Here is a 25,120-nt window from a genome sequence, read left to right as displayed (position 1 = left end):
AGAGCTGGGGGGAAATAGTTTGCCTGCTAAAGAACAATGTTCGTCCCTCAAAAGGGATTAAGTGAAAAGCTCTTGGCTGTGGGTAATTGGGAGAGAACTTGTTTAAAAACAGTTTGAGTCATCTGGAAAATGCACTCTGGAGTAGAAATGTCAGAGGTCCTTGGCCGGATGATGAATCATAATTGCGATATTTATTGAGATTGTATTATTTGTACTGGTGCTGGGGCGGATACAAGATAAGGTGAAACAGACACAGTCCCTGTCCCGTGTGGTGCTCACAGACTAAGGTGGAGGGAGAATGGGTGTCTCAGCCCCGTTTTTACAAAGGAAGAAACTGACGCGCAGGGGAGTTAGTGACCCGTGTAAGGTTATATAAACAGGCAAGGGACGGGACTGTGATTAGAACCCAGGTTTCCTGGCTCCCACGCTGCTTTCCGTGCTGCTTCCCAAAGACAGAAGACAGACAGGACAGAAGCAGAAGACAAATAGGAATCAGGTACATAATAATAGTGATGCTGATGGCGTTTATTAAGCGCTTACTATGTGCAAAGCACTGTTCTAAGCGCTGGGGAAGTTACAAGGTGATCAGGTTGTCCCACGGGGGGCTCACAGTCTTAATCCCCATTTTGCAGACGCTGCTTCTCTTGTCCATTTAAAAAGGAAAAGCTAATCTGCCTACTTCTTTTGTGTACTTTGGCTTATGTTTTGTGTAGTTGTCTTCAAAAACAAAATCAGACCAGGGTCCTAGGAGTCAAAGGACCTGGGTTCTAATCCCGGCCCTGCTCCTTACCTGACTTGTGACCTTGAGCAGATCACTTTTCTGTCCCTCAGTTTTCCCATCCCCCAAATGGGGATTTAGTCTTACTCTCTTCTGCCTAGACTGTGAGCCCCATTTGGGACAAACACCGTATCCAGTTTCATCGTCCCGCGTCTACCCCAGGGCTTAGAACAGTTCTTGGGGCATAGTATGCACTTAACAAGTACCGTAATTATTATTATTATTACCAACAACCAAACTCTTGACTACAGTGGGAGAAGGCACAGCCAGGCAGGAGTGAGCTGTGAAACCGTAGCCTTGGTTTCCGGGACGGTACCTTTGTGAACGGGGCCTCTTCTAAGTCAGAGAGGTGGTTTTGGGCTGGAGCAGAAAGCTCCAAGGCAAGACAAAGTGGGCCTCCGGATCTGAGAGAAAAATCTTGAGGTCCATGAAGTGCAGCAGTATTTGCGCTGGTTGGGATCGAGACAACTCCCCCGGGAAGCTGTTTGAGATTTTTCTGCTAGGCCACATTTGTTCTGTTATCTTCAGCCATGCCTATGTATAACTCCGATTAAGTCATCCAGTTGGATGGTGTTTCAAAATCGTTTCCTAAAGTGACCTTCTCACCGTACCTCCACCTCGCCTGTCCCGCCGTCAACCCCTGGCCCACTTACCACCCCTGGCCTGGAATGACCTCGCTCCTCTCATCCGCCAAACCAACACACTTCCCCCCTTCAAAGCCCTACTGAAAGCTCACCTCTTCCAGCAGGTCTTCCCAGATTAATCCCCCCCCTTTCCTCTGTTCCTCCTCCCCTCCCCATCGCCCCGACTCCCCTCCCTCTGCTCTTCCCCTCTCCCCGCCCCACAGCACTTGTGTACATATATGTACATATTTATTATTCTATTTATTTTATTAATGAGGCATGTATATCTGCAATTCTATTTATATATATTGATGCTGTTGGTGCCTGTTTACTTCTACCTGTTTCGCTTTGCTTTGTTGTCTGTTTCCCCCCTTCTAGACTGTAAGCCCATTGTTGGGTTGGGATTGTCTCTGTTTGTTGCTGAATTGTACTTTCCAAGTGCTTAGTACAGTGCTCTGCACACAGTAGGCGCTCAATAAATACGATTGGGTGGGAAGATAAGGAATTCTGTTTTGGACGTGTTAAGTTTGAGGTGACGGGGGACATCCCAGTATAGAGGTCTTGAAAGCAGGAGAAATGGGAGACTGCAGAGAGGGAGCGAGATCAGGGCTAGAGATGTAGATTTGGGAATCATCTGCATAGGAGTGCTTAGTAGAGTGCTCTGCACACAGTAAGCGCTCAATAAATGCGATTGAATGAATGAATGGAAGTGGTAGTTGAAGCCGTGGGATTGAATGACTTCTCCACAGGCGAGGGTGTAGATGGAGAATAGGAGGGAACCCAGAAATGAACCTTGAGGGACTCCCTCAGTTCAGGGGCGGGAGTCGGATGATGAGCCCTCGAAAGGGATGTATGGTGAGTGGCCGGAGGGATAGGAGAAGACAGGGTCGGCGAAGCCGAGGTTGGATAATATTTCCAGGAGAAGGGGGCGGATGACAGTGTGGAAAGCAGCTGAGGGGTTGAGGAGGATTAGAATGGAATGGAGGCCATTGAATTTGGCAAGAAGGAGATCATTTGTGACCTTTGTGAGGGAGGATTGTGTGGAGGGAAGGGGGCGGAAACCAGATTGGAGGAGGTCAAGGAGAGAATTGGAAAAGAAGAACTTGAGGCATTGGGTGTAGCCAACTCACTCAAGGATTTTGGAGAGGGATGGCAGGAGGGAGATGGGGTGATAACTGGAGGGAGCCGTGGGGCTATGGGAGGATTTTTCTAAGGATGGGGAGACATGGGCGTGTTTGAAAGCAGAGGGGAAGAAGTCACTGGAGAGCGAGCAGTTGAAGATGTTGGTGAGGGATGGAAGAAGAAAGGGGGCAACTGCTGTGATAAGTTGTGAAGGGTTGGGGTTGGATGCACAGGTGGATTTTGAGAGAAGGAAGATCTCCTCTTGAGCTACCGCTGTGAAAGATCGGAGAGTTGAAGGGGCAGGAGGAGGGAGGGACTGGAGAGGACCAGGGGGGATTTTAGGGACATCATACCCGATGGTTTCAATTTTTTCAAAGTATGCGGCCAGGTCATTTAGGGGTGGGGAGGACGGGACTTTTGAGGAGGGAGTTAAACATCTGGAACAGTTGGAGAGCAGTGGTCATAGGTGTCAGTAAGGATAGAGAAATAATTTTGCCAGCCAGAAGAAAGCATGGAAGGATGAGGATGAGGTTGGCCTGATATCTAGATTTCCACCAGCGGCTCGTGCGCAGTAGAGAAGGAAGCGGGCTGTGGAGGTGATCCAGGGATGGAGGTTAGTGGTATGAGATTTGAAGGGATAGGAGAGCGAGTGAGTTGAGTTCAGTCATCGAGAGAAGGTAGTTTGGGTCTGGAGGCTAAGTGGGGCATGATGATTTGAGAAAACTGGATGGGGTCAAAAGATCGGCGATCTGCTTGGAGGAACGGGACACGGAGGGAAGAGCGTGGGAGAGAAGGCGGGTGAGAAGGTTGTGATCAGCGGGATTTCGGAGTTGGTGAGGGTAGAGATTGTACAGTGACTAGAGATGATGAGAAGCAGTGTGGCTCAGTGGAAAGAGCACGGGCTTTGGTGTCAGAGGTCACGGGTTCAAATCCCGGCTCCGCCAATTGTCAGCTGTGTGACTTTGGGCAAGTCACGTAACTTCTCTGGGCCTCAGTTCCCTCATCTGTAAAATGGGGAATCAGACCGTGAACCTCCCATGGTACAACCCGATCACCTTGTAACCTCCCCAGCGCTTCGAACAGTGCTTTGCACATAGTAAGGGCTTAGTAACTGCCATTATTATTATTACGAGATTCATTCATTCACTCCTAAACGTAGGTGAGGTTGCAAGCTGAGCCAGAGCAGGAGGTAAGTGGAGTTGAAGAGTGATAGAAAGTGGGCAGTGGAAGGGTTGTCGGGAACTTCTATAGGGATTTGCAACCCGAGGGAACCCAACCGCCCCCTTCTCTCTCCTCAGTGTGGCTTAGTGGGCTTGGGAGTTGGAGGTTGTGGGTTCTAATCCCAATCCGCCACCTGTCAGCTGTGTGACTTTGGGTAAGTCACTTCAGTTCTCTGGACCTCGGTTACCTCATCTGTAAGATGGGACCTCCTGATAACCTTGTATCTACCCCAGCACTTAGAACGGTGCTTGGCACATTGTAAGCGCTTAAGAAATGCCATTATTACTATTATTATTATTATTGATTATTATATTTAAGTTCCCAAATTTCCATGTAGGGATGGAGAAAGAGAGATGGAATGTGAGAAAGACATCAAAATGGTTCACAAAGTTGGAGGTGGGTCTTGGGGGAGGCGCTAAATGACTGTGACTAGTATCTGGCGTTGGGCAATAGAAGAGTATCGTACGGGCTTAAATGAAAGGGACGGGAGAGGTGGATTGGTGCGGAAGTGGCGCCGGGGAGCGGGAAGGAAGCCGACTCCTTCCCCTTCCCCGGAGTGTCTGGGGGAGTGGGAGACGATGAAGCCCTCTCTAATATAATAATAATGGCATTTATTAAGCGCTTACTATGTGCAAAGCACTGATCTAAGCGCTGGGGAGGTTACAGGGTGGTCAGGTTGTACCAAAGGGGGCTCACAGTCTTAACCCCCATTTTACAGATGAGGTAACTGAGGCCCAGAGAAGTGAAGTGACTTGCCCAAAGTCACCCAGCTGACAATTGGCGGAGCCGGGATTTGAACCCCTGAACTCAGATTCCAAAGCCCAGGCTCTTTCCACTGAGCCACGCTGCTTCTCTAGAAAGAGCAGCCGGGGAATCTGTGTCATCTGGGGAGAGCTAGATTTCAGCGATGGCGAGGAGGAGCGAGGAACGGGTCAGGAACTGGTCAGGAATGAAGGGGAGCTTCCCCGTGATGGAGCGGGCATCCTACAGGCTACACGTGGCTGAGGAGGGATACAGAGGAAGAGGATGGATGGGTTGGCGCTGGGAAGAGGGGATGGGTTGGCCGGAGGGCGGGGGTCTTGGAAGTTTAAGGGTTGCAGGCGAGGTTATCAACAGCAATAACTGCCTAATGGGGCGGTTTCCTGAGGGAATTGTTGAACTGCGTGTGGGTCCTTGAGAGTGAAGAGGTGAGAGTTTAAATGTGTGTCCCTGGTAAGGCTTAGTGTGCCAGGGGAGCCACAAGGTCAGAAGTAACTTTTGTTTTCCCCTCGGTGAGTCAGAGAACATGTGAATTGCATTTGACTCTTATCCGCTCCGCTTTGTTTCCCTTCCACCCCCTCTTTTTACCGATAGCGAGCCCGGCCAGGGAATGGAGACTTCTGATAGAGTCTATTTTTGACGTCGTGAGCGCAGAGCCAGTTGGCGGTCAGGTGACAGTGGACATTCCTCAGCTGCAAACCCAGCGGACGTATGACATTCGGCTCCGCCTGGGGGAAACCAGCGTTGAGCTGCTCTTGAATGTCAACAAGGTGATGAGGGGGACCGGTGGGGTGAAGGCCTTCCTAATTTATTGTCTGTCTCCCTCCCCTTCTAGGCTGTAAGCTCCTTGTAAATCTGTAAAGTTACTGATGAACACTGAACAGCGTGGGTTTTCTTTCTGAGGGAGATACAGTACCCTGAGCCTGCAGTGAAGGGCTGAAGCAGCACTTGATCATCATCAATCGTATTTATTGAGCGCTTACTGTGTGCAGAGCACTGTACTAAGCGCTTGGGAAGTCCAAGTTGGCAACATAGAGAGACAGTCCCTACCCAACAGTGGGCTCACAGTCTAAAAGGGGGAGACAGAGAACAAAACCAAACGTACTAACAAACTAAAATAAATAGAATAGATATGTACAAGTAAAATAAATAGAGTAATAAATACGTACAAACATATATACATATATACAGGTGCTGTGGGGAAGGGAAGGAGGTAAGATGGGGGGGATGGAGAGGGGGACGAGGGGGAGAGGAAGGAAGGGGCTCAGTCTGGGAAGGCCTCCTGGAGGAGGTGAGCTCTCAGTAGGGCCTTGAAGGGAGGAAGAGAGCTAGCTTGGCGGATGGGCAGAGGGAGGGCCTTCCAGGCCCGGGGGATCTATCCCGTCTGGACTACTGCATCAGCCTCCAAGCAGCGTGGCTCAGTGGAAAGAGCCCGGGCTTTGGAGTCAGAGGTCACGGGTTCAAATGCCGGCCCCGCCAGCTGTCAGCTGGGTGACTTTGGGCAAAGTCACTTCACTTCGCTGGGCCTCAGTTACCTCATCTGGAAAATGGGGGTGAAGACTGTGAGTCCCGCATAGGACTCACACGTCGGATCCGCGTAGGATCAAGGTGACCTGATCACCTTGTAACCTCCCCAGCACTTAGAACAGTGCTTTGCACGTAGAAGCGCTTAATAAATGCCATTATAATAATAATTATAGCTCCATTATTGTATTCGTCCAAGCGCTTAGTACAGTGCTGCACCCACACAAAGCGCTCATAACTACCATCGATTGCTAGCTGCCGAATGATTTCTTTTTGGTTTCAAAGGAAGGCGAGGTACCTTCAGTCTTGTTTTCTTGCCCTTTGAATCACACGTTCATCGAGGCAGGGGAATTGAGCTCTCTGTCCAAACGGATCCCAATGGCCCGTCAGAGATTAGCAAGAGATGGAGGTGGTGTGATGAATTTCACACTGTCTCCGTATATGGATTCAGGAAGCACGATTATCCCTTTAGTTTCCTGCAGCATTGGAGGCACGAGCCTCAGTGACTGGAAGATGGGCCAGATGTATTGCTTTTAATAATAATAATAATGATCAGTCAATCAATCAATCGTATTGAGCGCTTACTGTGTGCAGAGCACTGTGCTAAGCGCTTGGGAAGTACAAGTTGGCAACAATGATGATACCAATGATGGTATTTATTAAGCGCTTACTATGTGCAAGGCACTGTTCTAAGCGCCGGGGAGGTTACAACGTGATCGGGGGCCTCACAGTCTTCATCCCCATTTTCCAGAAGAGGGAACTGAGGCCCAGAGAAGTGAAGTGACTTGCCCAAAGTCACACAGCTAACAATTGGCGGAGCCGGGATTTGAACCCATGACCTCTGACTCCAAAGCCCGGGCTCTTTCCACTGAGCCACACCGCTTCTCTCTTCTTCTTTTTTTTTTTTAAAAAAAAAATAAAAAGCAGGGGTGTTTTTGGCTCTATCTGCATTGGCATTCACTGGGCCAATAGAGGAATATGGTTCAGGATTGGGATGAAGAAATTTTCCTAGAGAGGGAAAGGTGGGCTCGGGAAAGACCGGGGCTCTGTCTGATCTGATTGTATATCTACCCCAGTGCTTAATACAGTGATTGGGGTAGAGGCTTAATAAATTCATTTATTCATTCAATCGTATGTACTGAGCGCTTACCGTGTGCAGAGCACGGTACTAAGCGCTTATAAATGCCATAACTGCAGCAGTTCCACTCATCTGTAATTTATATTACTGTCTGTCTTCCTCTCTGTAAGTTCTTCGTGGACAAGGAACAGGTCTACCAACTCAGTCATATTTACTGAGCACTTACCGTGTGGAGAGCACTGTACTAAGCGCTTGGGAGAGTACAGTATATCAGAGTTGGTGGATATGTACCCTGCCCATAATGATCTCAAAGTCTAGAGGGAAAGACAGACATTGAGATAAATAAATTATGGCTATGTACATCAATCAATCAAACTTAGTGTAGGCTTCCTGTGTGCAGAGCACTGTACTAAGCGCTTGATAGAGAAGCAGCGAGGCTTAGCGGAAGGAGCCCGGTCTTGGAAGTCAGTGGTAGTGGGTTCTAATGTGACTCCGCCGCTTGTCAGCTGTGTGACTGTGGGCAAGTCACTTAACTTCTCTGTGCCTCAGTTCCCTCATCTGTAAAATGGGGATCAAGACTGTGAGCCCCACGTGGGACAACCTGATCGCCTTGTATCTACCCCAGCGCTTAGAACAGTACCTGGCACATAGAAACGCTTAACAAATACCATGATTATTATTATTATTACAGTATAACAGTATAAAAGACACTCTCCCTGCACACAACGAACATACAGTCTAGAGGGAACTGTTGTGTTGTAATAATTATGGTACTTGTGGTACTTGTGTGTGCCAAGCACTGGGGTGGATACAAAATAATTATGTTGACTTTAAGTAGAAGCAGCGTGGCTCAGTGGAAAGAGCCCAGGTTTTGGAGTCAGGTCATGGGTTCAAATCCTGACTCCGCCACTTGTCAGCTGTGTGACTTTGGACAAGTCACTTCACTTCTCTGTGCCTCAGTTACCTCGTCTGTAAAATGGGGAATTAAGACTTTGAGCCCTCTGTGGGACAACCTGATCACCTTGTAACTTCCCCAGCGCTTAGAACAGTGCTTTGCCACCACCATCATCATCGTCAGTAGGAGGGCATAGGATTTAATCCCCGTTTTACAGATGAGAAAATCGACTCGCCCAACGTCACACAGCAAAGTGTCAGAGCAGGGATTAAAATCCAAGTCCTCTGATTTCCATGTGCATAGAACAATTGCTCTGTATGCAGTAAGTACTCAATAAATACCACGGATTGATTGATTATGGAAAACCTGGAGACTTTCTCATTTGGAGCCTGTGGGCTGAATCTATAAAGTTACTGATGAACAGCGCACAGGCCGCTGTTGGGCAGGGACCGTCTCTATATGTTGCCAACTTGTACTTCCCAAGCGCTTAGTACAGTGCTCTGCACACAGTAAGCGCTCAATAAATACGTCTGAATGAATGAATAAACAGCGTGATGCAGCCTGGGAGTGGGTTTTCTTTTTGAGCGCGATTCAGTACCCTGAGCTTGCGGTGAACGACTGAGGCAGCCCTTGATATGTCTCCACTGGGGTCACTCAAGCAATCCTCTCACTCTGCCTCCATCTCGTCTGCCTCAACTCTGACCTCTTTCATTCATTCATTCATTCATTCATTCAATCGTATTTATTGAGCGCTTACTGTGTGCAGAGCACTGTACTAAGCGCTTGGGAAGTCCAAGTCGGCAACATATAGAGACGGTCCCTACCCAACAACGGGCTCACAGTCTAGAAGGGGCGAGACAGACAACAAAATAAAACATGTGGACAGGTGTCAAGTCATCAGAATAAATAGAAATAAAGCTAGCTGCACGCCATTAACAAAATAAATAGAATAGTAAATATCTTTCTTGCCTACATCAATCAATCACTCAATCAATCGTATTTATTGAGTGCTTACTGTGTGCAGAGCACTGTACTAAGCACTTGGGAAGTCCAATTTGGCAACATATAGAGACGGTCCCTACCCAACAGTGGGCTCACAGTCTAGAAGGGGGAGACAGAGAACAAAACAAAGCATATTAACAAAATAAAATAAATAGAATAGCTGTGTACAAGTAAAATAAATAAATAGAGTAATAAATACGTACAAATATATACATATATATACGTATATATGTATATATGTTTGTACGTATTTATTACTCTATTTATTATATATAATATATATATATTATATATATAATAATATAATATAATATAATATAATAATTATATATATATATATATATATATATATATATACACACACATACATCCTCTCACTGGCCTGGAAATCCCTCCCCCTTAATGTCTGACAGAGGAGAGCCACAACACTTTCCCTTTCTGTAATTTATTTTAACATCTGTCTCCCAATCTAGCCTGTAAGGTCCTTGTGGGCAGAGACTGTTTCAACCAACTCTATCGTATATTGCCCTCTGCTCGCAGTAAAAGCACTCAATAAATTGTTGTTGTCTTTTGCTGTCGAGTTGTCCCCAACCCAAAGGGACACCATCAATTAATTAGTGGTGAGCTACTCCACTTTCTCTTCCTTTCTTTCCTTGTGTCTCTGTTTAGGGTCAAATAAGATTTAGGACATAAGCGTCTGATCCGCGGCATTCTAGAATCACGAGACTTTGGGCATTTGTCCCTTTCACTTGTAAAGTTTTGTCCCTTGTCATTCGGTATTGTTTTCCTGGGGGCAAAGTTCAAGAACTGTCTTCACACCCCAGCAGAATCCTGTCCCCTTCTGTGTCTCTCTTCCCCCGCGCCCATGACTTTTCCCCAAAGCATATTGCGCAGGTCAGATGAAAGAAAGTGCGGTAAACAAAGGGCAGGTGACTTTTTTCTGTTTTGAAAATTCCCCTAGATCCCATCTTGAGACCAGCCTGTGTGTCTTTCTGTTTTTCAGAATGTTTCAGTGGAGACTTGGTGGCCCAGTGGACACGGAAACCAAACGGGTTACAAAATCTGGGTTGTTTTCAAGCTAGAAGGAGGCTACAGGATCGAAAAGGCGGCTAAGGTAATGGAAGCGTTTTTCGTTCGAGCAGATGTAGTTTTGGGTAAAAGTTTGCTTCCCAGGTAAGCTTGGTGGCCTTCAGAAGGCCATCAGGAGCTCAGAAGAGGACCCTTTATCTTGGCCGGCAAACTGTCCAACTCTTCACGTCCGGAAGGAGCATGAAGCCGGCACTCTGGAACACCAACCTTTGAATTAAAAAAGGTTTTCATAAAAACTGTAAGAGGTTTCGTGGGTAGAAAAAAAAGAGAACCCCTCCTTCAACATTCTTGTACGTGACTTAATAACCTAGTGCCTTACAGACTGAATTGGGAGTTGGGTAACACTTTGAGGAACTGTGGATAAAAGCCTTCTCTAGTTTCTGAAAGAGGTCATTCACTTAAGCTTGTAAACTCCTCATTCATTCAGTCGTATTTATTGAGCGCTTACTGTGTGCAGAGCATTGTTGTTTTCTTTCGGGGAAGAAGTCAGACATGACAAAGCCCCACGAGCAGCCCAAGTTATCAGGTGGTGTAACTTTACTATGGCTCAGTGGAAAGAGCCCGGGCTTTGGAGTCAGAGGTCGTGGGTTCAAATCCCGGCTCCGCCACTTGTCAGCTGGGTGGCTTTGGGCCAGTCACTTCACTTCTCTGGGCTTCAGTGACCTCATCTGGAAAATGGGGATGAAGACTGTGAGCCCCCCGTGGGACAACCTGATCACCTTGTAACCTCCCCAGCGCTTAGAACAGTGCTTTGCACATAGTAAGTGCTTAATAAATACCATAATTAATTAATTAATTGAGGCTAGACTGGAGGCCATGGGGGAGGGGGAAGGACAGTTTGCTCTGGCTGGAATCATAAATTCCCGCTTTTTGTCGCAAGCGCAGGGACTGAAGAGATGGCGGAACCAGAGGAGGCAACAGGATGGAGTCGGTGGGGGGCAGATGGACTTTAAAGCGCTAACCCTGGAGGGGCTTTGGGGCTTTTATTAAATCCACCTCCCTCCCCGTAGACTGTGTGGGGCAGGGACCGTGTCCGACCTGACTGTGTTGAATCTACCCAGCGCTTAGTACAGTGTTCGGCCTGTAGAGCGCTTGACACGTCCCGTAATTGCTTGCCGTAAAACAGGTGGCTTCACCCCGTGGCTGGAAACCCGAGGGAGCACTGGTTCCGTGGGGGCCGTGGAGATTCATTCATTCGTTCATTTGTGTTTATTGAGCGCTTACTGACTGAATGAATGGAGATGGGACTGGTGGTCTGGATAGGTGTTATTAGCACTAAGTGTATATCACCTGTATATATGTATGTATGTTTGTACATATTTATTACTCTATTTTACTTGCGCCTGTTTATTCTATTTATTTTATTTTGTTAATATGTTTTGTTGTCTGTCTCCCCCTTCTAGACTGTGAGCCCGCTGGTGGGTAGGGACCGTCTCTATATGTTGCCAACTTGTACTTCCCAAGAGCTTAGTACAGTGCTCTGCACACAGTAAGCGCTCAATAAATACGATTGAATGAATGAATGAACTAAGTGCCTCCCTTGACTCTAGAGAAACATTAGAGAAGCAGTGTGGCTCAGTGGAAAGAGCCTGGGCTTCGGAGACAGGGGGTCATGGGTTAGGATCCCGGCTCCGCCGATTGTCAGCTGGGTGACTTTGGGCAAGTCACTTCACTTCTCTGGGCCTCAGTTCCCTCATCTGTAAAATGGAGGTTAAGACCGTGAGCCCCCCGTGGGACAACCTGATCTCCTTGTAACCTCCCCAGCGCTTAGAACAGTGCCTTGCACATAGTAAGCTCCTAATATATGCCATTATTATTATTATTATTATTATTCTCACGATCCCATGTCCCTTGGCGTAACCGTCACCTCGAAATGCTGCCTGGCTACGGCTTTTCCTCCCTCCCCAGCTAGGGGAGGTGGGCCAGAGGAGTGGAAATTCCAACTTGGGGAGGGGATGGCTTAGAACAGTGCTCAGCACTTAGAACAGTGCTTTGCACATAGTAAGCGCTTAATAAATGCCATTATTATTATTATTATTATTATTATTATTATGGCGGTTTGGAGCTGGCTGTACCAGTGCACCAAAGGTGAAATCACAATTTTGTAACGCTACCCTGGGCCGCCCCCACATCCAGCTCTGGTTAGAGCAATTGGAAGTCCTTCTGTGAATTAAAGAGCGTGAGATTTACTTTTCCCTTTCCTTGAAACGGTGGTGAATTTAGGATCAGGTCTGCCAACTTCCAGGGGAAGCAAAATATGTGCAGTTATCTGGTCCTGACTTTCGATCCAAAGTCCCCGTCTCTTTCCTCTCAAACGGTCCGGAGCTTAGTTGGTACAGATTATTGCCTCTACCCTACCCTTGACTTATGTGATGTGCATCTAGCTTTATTTCTATTTATTCTGATGACTTGACACTGGTCATTCATTCAGTCGTATTTATTGAGCGCTTACGGTGTGCAGAGCACTGTACTAAGCACTTGGGAAGTACAAGTCGGCAACATATAGAGACGGTTCCTACCCAACAGTGGGCTCACAATCTAGAAGGGGGAGACAGACAACCAAACATGTTTTGTTGAGCCCGTTGTTGGGTAGGGACCGTCCCTATATGATGCCAACTTGTACTTCCCAAGCGCTTAGTACAGTGCTCTGCACACCGTAAGCGCTCAATAAATACGTTTGAATGAATGAATGAAAGCAGCATGGCTCAGTGGAAAGAGCCCGGGCTTTGGAGTCAGAGGTCATGGGTTCAAACTCCGGCTCCGCCAATAGTCAGCCGTGTGACTTTGGGTAAGTCACTTAACTTCTTTGTGTCTCAGTTGCCTCATCTGTAAAATGGGGATTGAGACTGTGAGCCTCCTGTAGGACAAACTGATCACCTTGTATCCTCCCCAGCACTTAGAACAGTGCTTTGCACATAGTAAGCGCTTATTAAATGCCATCATTATTATTGTTATTATTATTATTATTATATTGTACTCTCCCATGTGCTTAATATAGTACTCTGCACACAGTAAGTGCTTGATAAATACCATTGGTTGATTGTAATAATTGTGATACTTGTCAAGCACTGTGCTGTTTATTAATTGATTGATTGATTGATATTCACGTTTCTCCCCCGCTAGAACTGTGAGCTCGTTGTGGACAGGAATGTGTCTGTTGTTATAGCGTACCTTCCTAAGCGCTTAGTACAGTGCTTTGCACACAGTAGTGCTCAGTAAGTTCATCATTCATTCAATTGTATTTATTGGGTGGTCACTGTGTGCAGAGCACTGTACTAAGCGCTTGGGAAGTACAGGTTGGCAACGTATAGAGACGGTCCCTACCCAACAACGGGCTCACAGTCTAGACTGAATGAATGAGTGAATAAACACTGGGGTAAATAGGGCTTTGCCTGAGAGTGAGAACAGGCATTTCATTCCCATTTTACAGCTGAGGAAGCACACCAGAGGTAGGGCCAGTCAGCCAATCAGTGATATTTCCCAAGCGCTTAGTACAGTGCTCTGCACACAGTAAGCGCTCAATAAATACGATTGAATGAATGAATGAATATTTATTGAGTGCTTACTGTATGCAGAGCACTGTGCCAGAGTTCTTAGGAGAGTACAATACAGTGGGGAGACCCTATCCCTGCCCTTGAGGGGCTTATCAGCCTAATGTGGGAGACAGATTTTAAATTATAGATGGGGGAAATAGTAAATTTTAGGGATATATACCCAAGTGCTGTGGGGCTGAAGGGGAATATTAAATAATAATAATACTAATAATGGTATTTGTTAAGCACTTACTATGCGTCAAGCACTGTTCTAAGCACTGGAGTAGATACAGGGTCATTTTGATTGGCCCAGGTGGGGCTCACAGACTTCATCCCCATTTTACAGATGAGGGAACTGAGGCCCAGAGAAGTTAAGTGGCTTGCTCAAAGGTTTTAAGAGGTATAAAGCAGCGTGGCTCAGTGGAAAGAGCCCGGGCTTTGGAGTCAGAGGTCATGGGTTCAAATTCCGGCTCCAGCAGTTGTCAGCTGTGTGACTTCGGGCAAGTCACTTCACTTCTCTGGGCCTCAGTTACCTCATCTGTCAAATGGGGATGAAGACTGTGAGCCCCCCGTGGGACAACCTGATCACCTTGTAACCTCCCCAGCGCTTAGAACAGTGCATTGCACATAGTAAGCGCATAATAAATGCCACTATTATTATTGTATAGACTCGGGCGCAAGAGTAACACAGAGGCGAGGGTGAATAGGGTGGGGAGTGGAGAGTTGGCCGGGGAAGTCTTCTTGGAGGAGGTATGATGTTAGTGGGGTTTTGGCAATTGGGAGAGCGGTGGCCTGGTGGACAATGCAATTCCATCTTTTCCGTTGAATTCCACTTCCTTGCTCCCCCGTCTCTCCGTAAATCTCATAGTGCTAACCGGCAGCTCCGGATCACCTCCGCGGTCTGCCTCGTCCACGTCTGTGCAGATGTCCAGACATACCTGGCCTCGTCCACCTTCAAATCATTTTTATCCACTTCAGTTCAGCCCTCTGTTGGGCCCAACAACACTTCTCCTTCCTAATTGACTCCCATACCCCTCGCCCCCGCCAGATTTTCCGGACATTGAACGCCCTCCTCAAACCGCCTGCACCCCACCCCGCTATCATCTCTTTCCCCTAATGACCTGGCCACATTCTCCGTCAATTTAACTGAAACCATCAGTCGTGATCTCCCTTGCTCCTCTCCGATCCCCCGTCCTCCTCTGCTCTCTTTGACTCTCCCTCTAATCCCTGCAGTATCTCAAGAAGGGATTTCTTGTCTTCTCTCTAAATCTGACCCCCATCCTCTCATTCATTCATTGTCGTATTTACTGAGCACTTACTGTGTGCAGAGCACTGTACTAAGCGCTTGGGAAGTGCAAGTTGGCAACATATAGAGGCGGTCCCTCAACGGGCTCACAGTCTAGAAGGGGGAGACGGACAACTAAGCAAAACACGTGGACAGGTGTCAAAGTCGTCAGAACAAATAGAATTAAAGCTATAAATCGAATTAAAGCTGTGCTTCTAACCCCATCCCTTTGTACCTTATTAAAATATTAGCCCCCTCTTTTCTTCCCTCCTTGACTGCCATCTTCAACCATTCACTTTCCAAGGTGGTAACATAAAAATACTAAAAATCCTAATTTTATCCTAAAACTACCCTCCCTTGACCCCTCCAGTTATCACCCCATTTCCCTCCTACCATTTCTCTCCAAACTTGAGAGAGCGTCTTACACCCACTGTCTCTACTTTCTTTCCTCTGATTTTCTCCTTCATCCCCTTTAAAATCTGGCTTTCACCCCCTTCACTCTATGGAAACAGTCCTCTCTAACGGTAATCAAAATCTCAGCAAAAGATGACAGCCTCTGACTTTACCCTAATCCTGTGGACCACCCCCTTCTGAATTAGTTATCCAACCTTGGCTTCACTGACTCTGTCCTCTCCCGGTTCTCCTCTTGTAACCTCCCCAGCGCTTAGAAGAGTCCTTGGCACATAGTAAGTGCTTAATAAATACCATTACTATTATTATCAGTCTCTCACCCTCTAGGCTGTGAACTCGTTGTGGACGGGGATTGCCTCTCTTTATTGCTGTACTGTACTTCCCCAAGCGCTTAGTACAGTGCTCTGCACACCGTAAACACTCAATAAATACAATTGAGTGAATGAATGAATGAATAATGCTCCTCAACCTTGTGTCTTGGACATTGTGGATCATCCTCTTCTCCTTGGAACTTGATCCAGCCTTGGCTTCACTGACACTCTCCTCTCTTGTTTCACCTCCTATCTCTCCGACTGCGCATTCTCCATCTCTTTTGCAGGATCCTCCTCCGCCTCCCGCCCTCACGGCTCAGTTTTGGTTCCCCTTCTCTTCTCCATCTACACCCCCTGCCTTGGAGAACTCATTTGCTCCCGTGACATCAACTGTGTGGACGATTCCCAAGTCTGCATCTCCTAGCCCTGGCCTCTCTCCTCTGCAGTCTCACATTTCCTCCTGCCTCCAGAACATCTTCACCTGGATGTCCCACCGACACCCGAAACTTAACCTGTCCAAAACAGAATGCCTTATCTTCCCACCCAAACCCTGTCCTCCCCCGTCTTTCCTGTCGCCGAAGACAATAATACTGTCCCCCGGTCTCATAAGCCCATACCCCTGGCATTATCCTCAACTCGTCTCTCTCATTCAACCCACAAATTCAATCCGTCACCAAATCCTGTCGATTCCGTCTTCACGACAGTGCTAAAATTTGCCCTTTCCTCTCCATCCAAGCGCTACCATGCTGATTCTTTATTCTTCTGCCTCCCCCCGACCTCTCTGCCTCCTGTCTCTCCCGGCCGTACTTCACTCTGCTCCCCGGGTCATTTTTCTAAAACAACATTCAGCCCACGTCTCCCCACTTAACCCTCTGTGGTTGCCCGGCCACCTCCCCATCAAGCGGAAACTTGTTACCACTGGATTTAAAGCACCTTGCCCCCTCCAACCTTATCTCCAACCTTAAGAGAAGCAGCGTGGCTCGGTGGGAAGAGCCCGGGCTTTGGAGTCACGAGCTCATGGGTTCAAATCCCGGCTCCACCAATTGTCAGCTGTGTGACTTTGGGCAAGTCACTTCTCTGGGACTCGGTTACCTCATCTGCAAAATGGGGATGAAGACTGTGAGCGCCCCCGTGGGACAACCTGATCACCTTGTAACCTCCCCAGCGCCTAGAACGGTGCTTTGCACATAGTAAGTGCTTAATAAATGCCATCATTACTATTATTATCTCACTAACCTACTTTCATTCATTCATTCAATCGTATTTATTCAGCGCTTACTGTGTGCGGAGCACTGTACTAAGCACTTGGGAAGTACAAGTTGGCAACACATAGAGACCGTCCCTACCCAACAACGGGCTTACAGTCTGCCCAGGACTCTCTCCAAGGATATCTCTGTTGTGAACAGGGCAAATAGAGAAGCAGCATGGCTCAGTGGAAAGAGCCCGGGCTTTGGAGTCACGAGGTCATGGGTTCAAATCCCGGCTCCGCCAATTGTCAGCTGTGCGACTTTGGGCAAGTCACTTCTCTGCGCCTCAGTTCCCTCATCTGTAAAATGGGGATGAAGACTGTGAGCCCCCCCACCGTGGGACAACCCGATCACCTTGTAACCTCCCCAGCGCTTAGAATAGTGCTGTGCACATAGTAAGTGTTTAATAAATGCCACCATTAGTATTATTATTATCTCACTGACCTACTTCAGTCTGGCTCCCACATTTTGCTCCTCTGGGGCCAGTTTGCTCACTGTACTTTGAGCTCATCTGTCTCACCGCCCGCTTTTCCACATCTTCCCTCTGGTTTGGGACTCCCTTCCCCTCCGTACATTCCAGGCCACCAACTCTCCACACCTTCAGAGCGGTATTGGGGTCACATCTCCGAGTGGCCGTCCCCAAATAAGCCCCCTTTTCCCAGCTCCCTCTCCCTTCTGTGTAGCCTACGTCCTTGGATCTGTGACCTTTGGACATTTGATAGTCACCCCTCAACCCCCCAGCATTTATATGCATATCTTTAAATTATATATAATAAATTATTTATATTGATATGTCTTCCGCCTCTCCCTCGTTGCAGGGACGTATCTGCCAACTCTGTATTATCATACTCTCCCAAGTGCTTAGTACAGTGCTCTGCACACAGTAAGCACCCAATAAATAGCCCCCTCCTTCCTCTCCCCCTCCTCCCCCTCCCCATCCCCCCGCCTTACTCACTCACTCACTCATATTTATTGAGCGCTTACTGTGTGCAGAGCACTGTACTAAGCACTTGGGAAGTCCAAGTTGCCTCCTTCCCCTCCCCACAGCACCTGTATATGTGTGTATATATATATATATATATATATATATATATATATATATATATATATGTGTGTGTGTGTGTTTGTACATATTTATTACTCTATGTATTTATTTTACTCATACATATTTATTCTATTTATTTTATTTTGTTAATATGTTTTGTTGTCTGTCTACCCTTCTAGACTGTGAGCCCGCTGTTGGGTAGGGACCGTCTCTATATGCTGCCGACTTGTACTTCCCAAGCGCTTAGTACAGTGCTCTGCACACAGTGAGCGCTCAGTGAATACGATTGAATGAATGAATGAATGAATCTGATTGCAAGTGAAGCAGCGTGGCCTAGCGACTAGAGCGGGGCCTGGGATTCAGAAGGTCCTGGGTTCGAATCCTGCCCCCGCCACTTGTCTGCTGTGCCACCTTGGGCAAGTCACTTCACCTGTGCCTCAGTTGCCACATCTGCAAAATGGGGATTAAGACTGCGAGCCCCATGCAGAATGGGGACTCTGCCCAACTTAATTTGTGTCTACCCCAGTGCTTAAGCACATAGTAAGCACTTAAAAAATACCATTAAAAAAATATGATTGACTGCAATCAGATCAGGCACAGTCCCACTTACGGCTCACATTCTAAGATGGGGGCAAGTGGAGGTATTTAATGCCCATTTTACAGATGAAGAAATTGAGACATGAATATTAGTTCAAGGTCATATAGGAGACAAGTGCCAGAGGGGCAGGATTAATAATAATAATAATTTTGGTATTTGTTAAGCGCTTACTATGTGCCAAGCACTGTTCTAAGCGCTGGGGGAGATACAAGGTAATCAGGTCGTCCTACATGGGGCTCACCGTCTTAATCCTCATTTTCCAGATGAGGCAACTGAGGCACAGAGAAGTTAAGTGACTTGCCCAAAGTCGCACAGCTGATAAGTGGCGGATTAGACTCAAGTCCTGTGCTCTTACCACTGGTCACTTACCACTATATGTTGCCAATTTGTACTTTCCAAGCGCTTAGTACAGTGCTCTGCACACAGTAAGCGCTCAATAAATACAATTGATGATGATGATGATGATGGTCATTGCTGACTTTGCCTGATCTCTAAATCCTGCAACGTGAAGCTGCATCATATAATAGTAATAATAACAATAATAATGATGGCATTTATTAAGCGCTTACTATGTGCAGAGCACTGTTTTAAGCGCTGGGGCGGTTACAAGGTGATCAGGTTGTCCCCCAGGGGCTCACAGTCTTCATCCCCATTTTACAGATGAGGGAACTGAGGCACAGAGAAGTGAAGTGACTTGCCCAGAGTCACACAGCCGACATTTGGCAGAGCTGGGATGACTTTGGGCAAGAGGCGAGCGAGATCGTTGTGAATTTCTGCCTTGTTTCCGAAAGGCGAGGTTTGGAGATGGTGATGCTTGGCTCCTGATTCTGGAGTCGTTGCTCTACGTTGTATTCAGCAGCAAGAAATCATTAAGATATAGAGAAGCCAGTAGGATCTAAGAGAATATGTCTCTGTGAGGCTCATCAATTGAAAATGAATTTTCAATCCAGGCTGATACACTTAACGAGATTTTGGGGCGTTCAAGTTTGCAACTCTTCTCCTTTTTCATCCCAGCTGCCTTTGTGGGAGGAATGAGTTGGGTTTAAAGAGGATTTATTTGGAGAGGACGGCTCCCAAGTAACTTTAGATTTGTTCTTTTGATGTTTGGTTATGCTAAATCCGAGCCCGCTTTCCTTCTGGGGGTTTTAAAATGTAGGAACTTTGCAAATGTTAGGTTATTTTTAGGTCAATTCAGAAGAGATGAAAAGACTTCTGCAACAAAAGCTTTCAGAGAAGGCAGAAGCAGTACTAAGCCAGATCAAACTTCCAGGTATTTTCTCTAGTTGATTTACAGGATAAACAACAGAAGATAGGGCCCATGGGGAGTCAGGTTTAAATGGTCACTCAACAGTGTGTGTTCTCTTCTGCGGGTCTGTAGGCCTTCCAGCAACTGGAAGCTTGGCGTGGTTAGATTTGTTGCTGAATTGTACTTCCCAAGCGCTTAGTACAGTGCCCTGCACACAGTAAGCGCTCAATAAATACGATTGAATGAATGAATGAATGAGTTTGACCTGGAGCCAAAGGGTTTGGTGTGGTTACGGTGGGGTTATACTGGGGCCTGGAGGCTCGAAGGCTTGGTGTGGTTAGATCCAGCGCTTAGAACAGTGCTTTGCACATAGTAAGCGCTTAACAAATACCATTATTATTGTTCAAACTGGAGATTCAGTGGGTTGGCATGGTTAGGCTGGGACCTGAAGGCTCAGAAGCTTGGCGTGGTAAGGTTCAAACTGGAGACCGAGCGGCTTGGTGTGGTTAGGCCGGGGACGGAAGCCTTGGAGATATTGATTGTTCCCAGATTTTCCTTCAAGGAGCTTGACCTCCTATTGCAGTCTCTTTGGCTCCTTAGATCCTGAACGCTTGGCTTCTGCTTATTGAGTTTCTTCCCTCCTCTTACCTGGCTTAAGCCCCTTTGACACCCGGGAGTCCCCGGTGCCCGTCACGGTTAGCTCAGTCAACCCGGACAAGGTGCTCAGAAGAGCCCAGTGGTTTTAATGACTTGATTTTGGGGGAGAGCGGCGCAGCAGGGAAGCTGTGAGAGTGAAATATTTGGCCCGTTGAAAGTTTTCCCAGGTACGTATGCGTTCCTGACATCAGTGTAATTCTTCCTGACGGTATTGCCGGGCCGGCGCTCAGCGGAGAGGTTGGTGCCCTCGGGCTTTGTACTGGAGGTGTCCCTCCAGCCCCTGGCAAACAGAAGCTCCTCCATGACTGCTCCAGGGACTTTAATGCTCAGTTTGTTGAGCTGGGAACATTTCCAGAAGGGTTGGAAGTGTTTAACATTTGGGTCCTTAATGCTCCCTTAGGGTTGAAAAACTAGGTGGAATGAAACTGGTCAGGCAACAGCTATCAGCCTGTTAACTTTTCTGGGCGATCCGTTCTGTTTCCTAAGCTCGGTCAAGTAATGCTTAATGTTATTCTTTAATGGTGGCATTTATTAAGCGCTTACTATGTGCAAAGCACTGTTCTAAGCGCCGGGGAGGTTACAAGGTGATCAGGTTGTCCCACGGGGGGCTCACAGTCTTCATCCCCATTTTACAGATGAGGGAACTGTGGCACAGAGAAGTGAAGTGACTTGCCCAAAGTCACCCAGCTGACAGTTGGTGGAGCTGGGATTTAAACCCATGAACTCTGACTCCAAAGCCCGGGCTCTTTCCACTGAGCCACGCTGCTTCTCTATTATTCCAGACACTTCCCTGGGACCCGTCACGGTGTTTGCCGTTTCATACTAGGCCGTCCCCCTCTAGACTCTAAGCTCGTTGTAGGCGGGGAACATGCCTACCAATTTATTTCTACTGTACTCTCCCAAGCGCTTAGTAGTGCTCTGCGCCCAGTAAGCTCTCAATAAGCACGAGTGATGGATAGATCATGGTTGAGAAGTTGGGAGACCCGGTTTCCAGGCTCGTCTATAGTCCCTGTTTGTATGTGACCTTGGACAAGTCACTTTACCACTTTTGTTTCCCCTCCCTTCCCTCTCCATACCTCTCTGGGGACGTTGGGGGGATAGAGAACGTAAATAATTGTCTTTAAAAAGTTCCTTTATAGCTTTTTTGTTTGGCAAGCCGCCTCCTTTTTCTCCGCGGCTTACTCAATCCCTGTTGCTGTTGCAGCGTTTTGATGGTCCTCTCCAACCTCGCCTGGTAGCTAAACTCAAAACTCAGATGGTATTTCGGGCCACGCGCAAAGGACCCGTGGATCTTCCCTTCCTCCCGATAGCACTTTTGTATATATCTTTAAACTCAGATACTTCCCCCCACATCTGTAATTTTATAGTCCATCCCCCGTCCCAGTTTGTCAGTTCCTCTACTAATTTGATTATGTCAAGTTTTGAGTCCAATCCTCTGCACGTAGACGTGCTTTATAAGTGCTATTCATTGTTTGAGGGCAGCACATCGCGGGTTCCCGAAATATTTATAAAAGCCCCTTTCGATAGCCAGACCAAACCTCTTTCTACACCATAATTCGACCCGCCACTCATCAGACTCGGGCCGAAGAGATTCTGATTAGCCGCAGCACGCTGCAGTAAGGTGGTGGACGGATCTCGGGCCTGGGCCAGGGAATATGAACGGAGGAGCAAACTAAGGCTCGGAGGAAAGGGCGCTTTCCCTGGGGATCGAAGAGGGCGTTGGGAAGCTGGAGAGTTGAATGTCTGAGGATGATGGTCAGGGAGGGAATAATAAGAATAATAATAATGATGGTATTTGTTAATCACCTACAATATGCCAAGCACTGTTCTAAGCGCCGGAAGAGAGGAAGGCGTAAGGTGTGAAGAGATTATCATTGTTATGTGCTTACGGAGAAGCAGCGTGGCTCAGCGGAAGGAGCCCGGGCTCGGGAGTCAGAGGCTGTGGGTTCGAATCCCGGCTCCGCCACTTGTCAGCTGTGTGACGTTGGGTAAGTCACTTCCCTTCTCTGGGCCTCAGTTCCCTCATCTGGAAAATGGGGATCAAGACTGTGAACCCCACGTGGGACAGCCTGATCACTTGTAGCCCCCCCCCCCCCAGTGCTTAGAACAGTGCTTGGCACATAGTAAGTGCCTCCGTTTCCTCTTTCATTGTGTGGGTGGGTTGGGAAGTGGGGAAGGGTCAGCATCGCTCCAGGGGGCCTTTCGGGGAAGACAATCGCGGGGACGCCCGGCTCTTCCAGCTGGCGGGGCTTGGCCGCCTGTCGTGCTCCGAGCCTGGCTGGAGTTAATAATGATGGCATTTGTTAATAATAATAATAATAATGATGACATTTATTAAGCGCTTACAATATGCAAAGCACTGTTCTAAGCGCTGGGGAGGTGACAAGGTGATCAGGTTGTCCCACGCGGGGCTCCCATTTTCCAGATGGGGTCACTGAGGTCCAGAGAAGTGAAGTGACTTGCCCAAAGTCACCCAGCTTACTATGTGCGAAGCACGTGCTGGGGGGGAATACAGGGTGATCGGGTCATAATAATAATAATGATGGTATTTGTTAAGCACTTGCTATGTACAAAGCACTGTTCTAAGCACCGGGGAGGTTACAGAGTGATCGGGTTGTCCCACGGGGGGCTCACAGTTTTAATCCCCATTTTCCAGATGAGGTAACTGAGGCCCAGAGAAGTGAAGTGACTTGCCCAAAGTCACACAGCTGACAGTTGGAGGAGCCGGAATTTGAACCCATGACCCCTGCCTCCACAGCCCGGGCTCTTTCCACCGAGCCACGCTGCTTCTCAGCCCATGTGGTCATCCCACGTGGGGCTCACAGTCTTAATCCCCATTTTACAGGTGAGGTAACTGAGGCTCAGAGAAGTTAAGTGACTTGCCCGAAGTCACAGAGCAGACATGTGGCGGAGGCAGGATTAGAACCCATGACCTCTGACTCCCAAGCCCCTGCTCCTGCCGTTGAGCCGCGTTGCTTCTCATGTCTGCTTGTTTTGTTTTGTTGTCTGTCTCCCGCTTCTAGACTGTGAACCCATTGTTGGGTCGGGACCATCTCTGTATGTTGCGGATATGTACTTCCCAAGCGCTTAGTACAGTGCTGTGCACACAGTAAGCGCTCAATAAATACGATTGAATGAATTAATGTTGCTCGGGGAAGGGGTGTCTAGCATCCTCACAGGGCTGCGAGGCTTCCCGGAGTGATTCCGATCCTTGCCCCCCGTCCCAGACCTTCCCACACAGTGCCCGCTCACCGCTGCGACCGTTTTTCGATCATTTTACTTGCACCACCGCTTAAAATTCAGTGGCTTTTTCCTTCTTGCAAACCTCATCGGGTGCCTGGCCTGGTTCCAGGGCGGGAGGGGGGATCCGGTCAAGCTACTTTCTTCCTTTATTCCGTGCCCGCCCTCCTCGGTTCCAACTGAAGAGCTGGGGGAGAGATCAGAGCCGGCTGCCGCGGGGCTCGGAGAGCCGGGCTGCTGTCGGCGAGGTCCGTCACTCATCGAAGAGGAGAGGGTGAAGGAGACCCGCCAAAAGGGTGGTGGCTGGGAAGATAGGCTTCTTTAGCTTTTATACCCCAATCCGGTGAAAAGATCAAAGCAGTAAGAGACACTAGCTCCCCTCCTTATATGGTCTATGTGTAGGTTCTCCCCATTTTACAAAGAAGCAGACTGAGCCCCCTTTTTCCTCTCCTTCTCCAGCCCAGCCCGCACCCTCCGCTCCTCTGTCGCTAATCTCCTCCCCGGGCCTCGGTCTCGCCCGTCCCACCGTCGACCCCCGGCCCGGAATGCCCTCCCTCCGCACCTCCGCCAAGCTGGCTCTCTTCCCCCCTTCAAACCCCAACTGGGAGCTCACCTCCTCCAAGAGGCCTTCCCAGACTTTTCTCTCCTCCTTCCCCTCCCCACAGCACCTGTATATATGTTTGTACAGATGTATTACTCTATTTATTTTACTTGCACATATTTACTAGTCTATTTATAATTTTGTTAATGACTGTGAGCCCACTGTTGGGTAGGGACTGTCTCTATATGTTGCCAATTTGTACTCCGCAAGTGCTTAGTACAGTGCTCTGCACATAGTAAGCGCTCAATAAATACGATTGATGGTGATGAGGATGACGTGCATCTAGCCGTACATTCTGACGACTTGACACCCGTCCACGTGTTTTGTTTTGTCGTCTGTCTCCCCCTTCTAGACTGTGAGCCCGTTATTGGGTAGGGGCCGTCTCTATGTGTTGCCAACTTGTACTTCCCAAGCGCTTAGTACAGTGCTCTGCACACAGTAAGCGCTCAATAAATGTGATCGAATGAATGAATGAATGAAAGAGCCCTGGCCTGGGAGCAAGAGAATCTGGGTTCTTTATCCCCGTTGTGCCATTTGCCTGCTGTGAGACTTGTTGCCAACTTGTACTTCCCAAGCGCTTAGTACAGTGCTCTGCACACAGTAAGCGCTCAATAAATACGATTGATGGTGATGAGGATGACGTGCATCTAGCCGTACTTCTATTCATTCTGACGACTTGACACCCGTCCACGTGTTTTGTTTTGTCGTCTGTCTCCCCCTTCTAGACTGTGAGCCCGTTATTGGGTAGGGGCCGTCTCTATGTGTTGCCAACTTGTACTTCCCAAGCGCTTAGTACAGTGCTCTGCACACAGTAAGCGCTCAATAAATGTGATCGAATGAATGAATGAATGAAAG

General features: G+C 47.9%; 1 protein-coding gene across 1 annotated transcript in view; it reads left to right on the top strand.

Moving 5' to 3' along the window:
- Positions 1 to 25,120, top strand: part of MANBA (mannosidase beta) — a 145,196-nt gene that overhangs the window by 40,976 nt on the left and 79,100 nt on the right. The window contains exons 7-8 of the mRNA XM_038769197.1: positions 5,098 to 5,273; positions 10,006 to 10,116. Coding sequence (XP_038625125.1) covers positions 5,098 to 5,273; positions 10,006 to 10,116 — 287 coding nt within the window. The remainder of the gene's footprint in view (positions 1 to 5,097; positions 5,274 to 10,005; positions 10,117 to 25,120) is intronic.

This window comes from Tachyglossus aculeatus, chromosome X5 (genome assembly GCF_015852505.1).
Source record: "Tachyglossus aculeatus isolate mTacAcu1 chromosome X5, mTacAcu1.pri, whole genome shotgun sequence".
NCBI lineage: Eukaryota > Metazoa > Chordata > Mammalia > Monotremata > Tachyglossidae > Tachyglossus > Tachyglossus aculeatus.
This window is presented reverse-complemented; position numbering and strand designations above follow the sequence as displayed.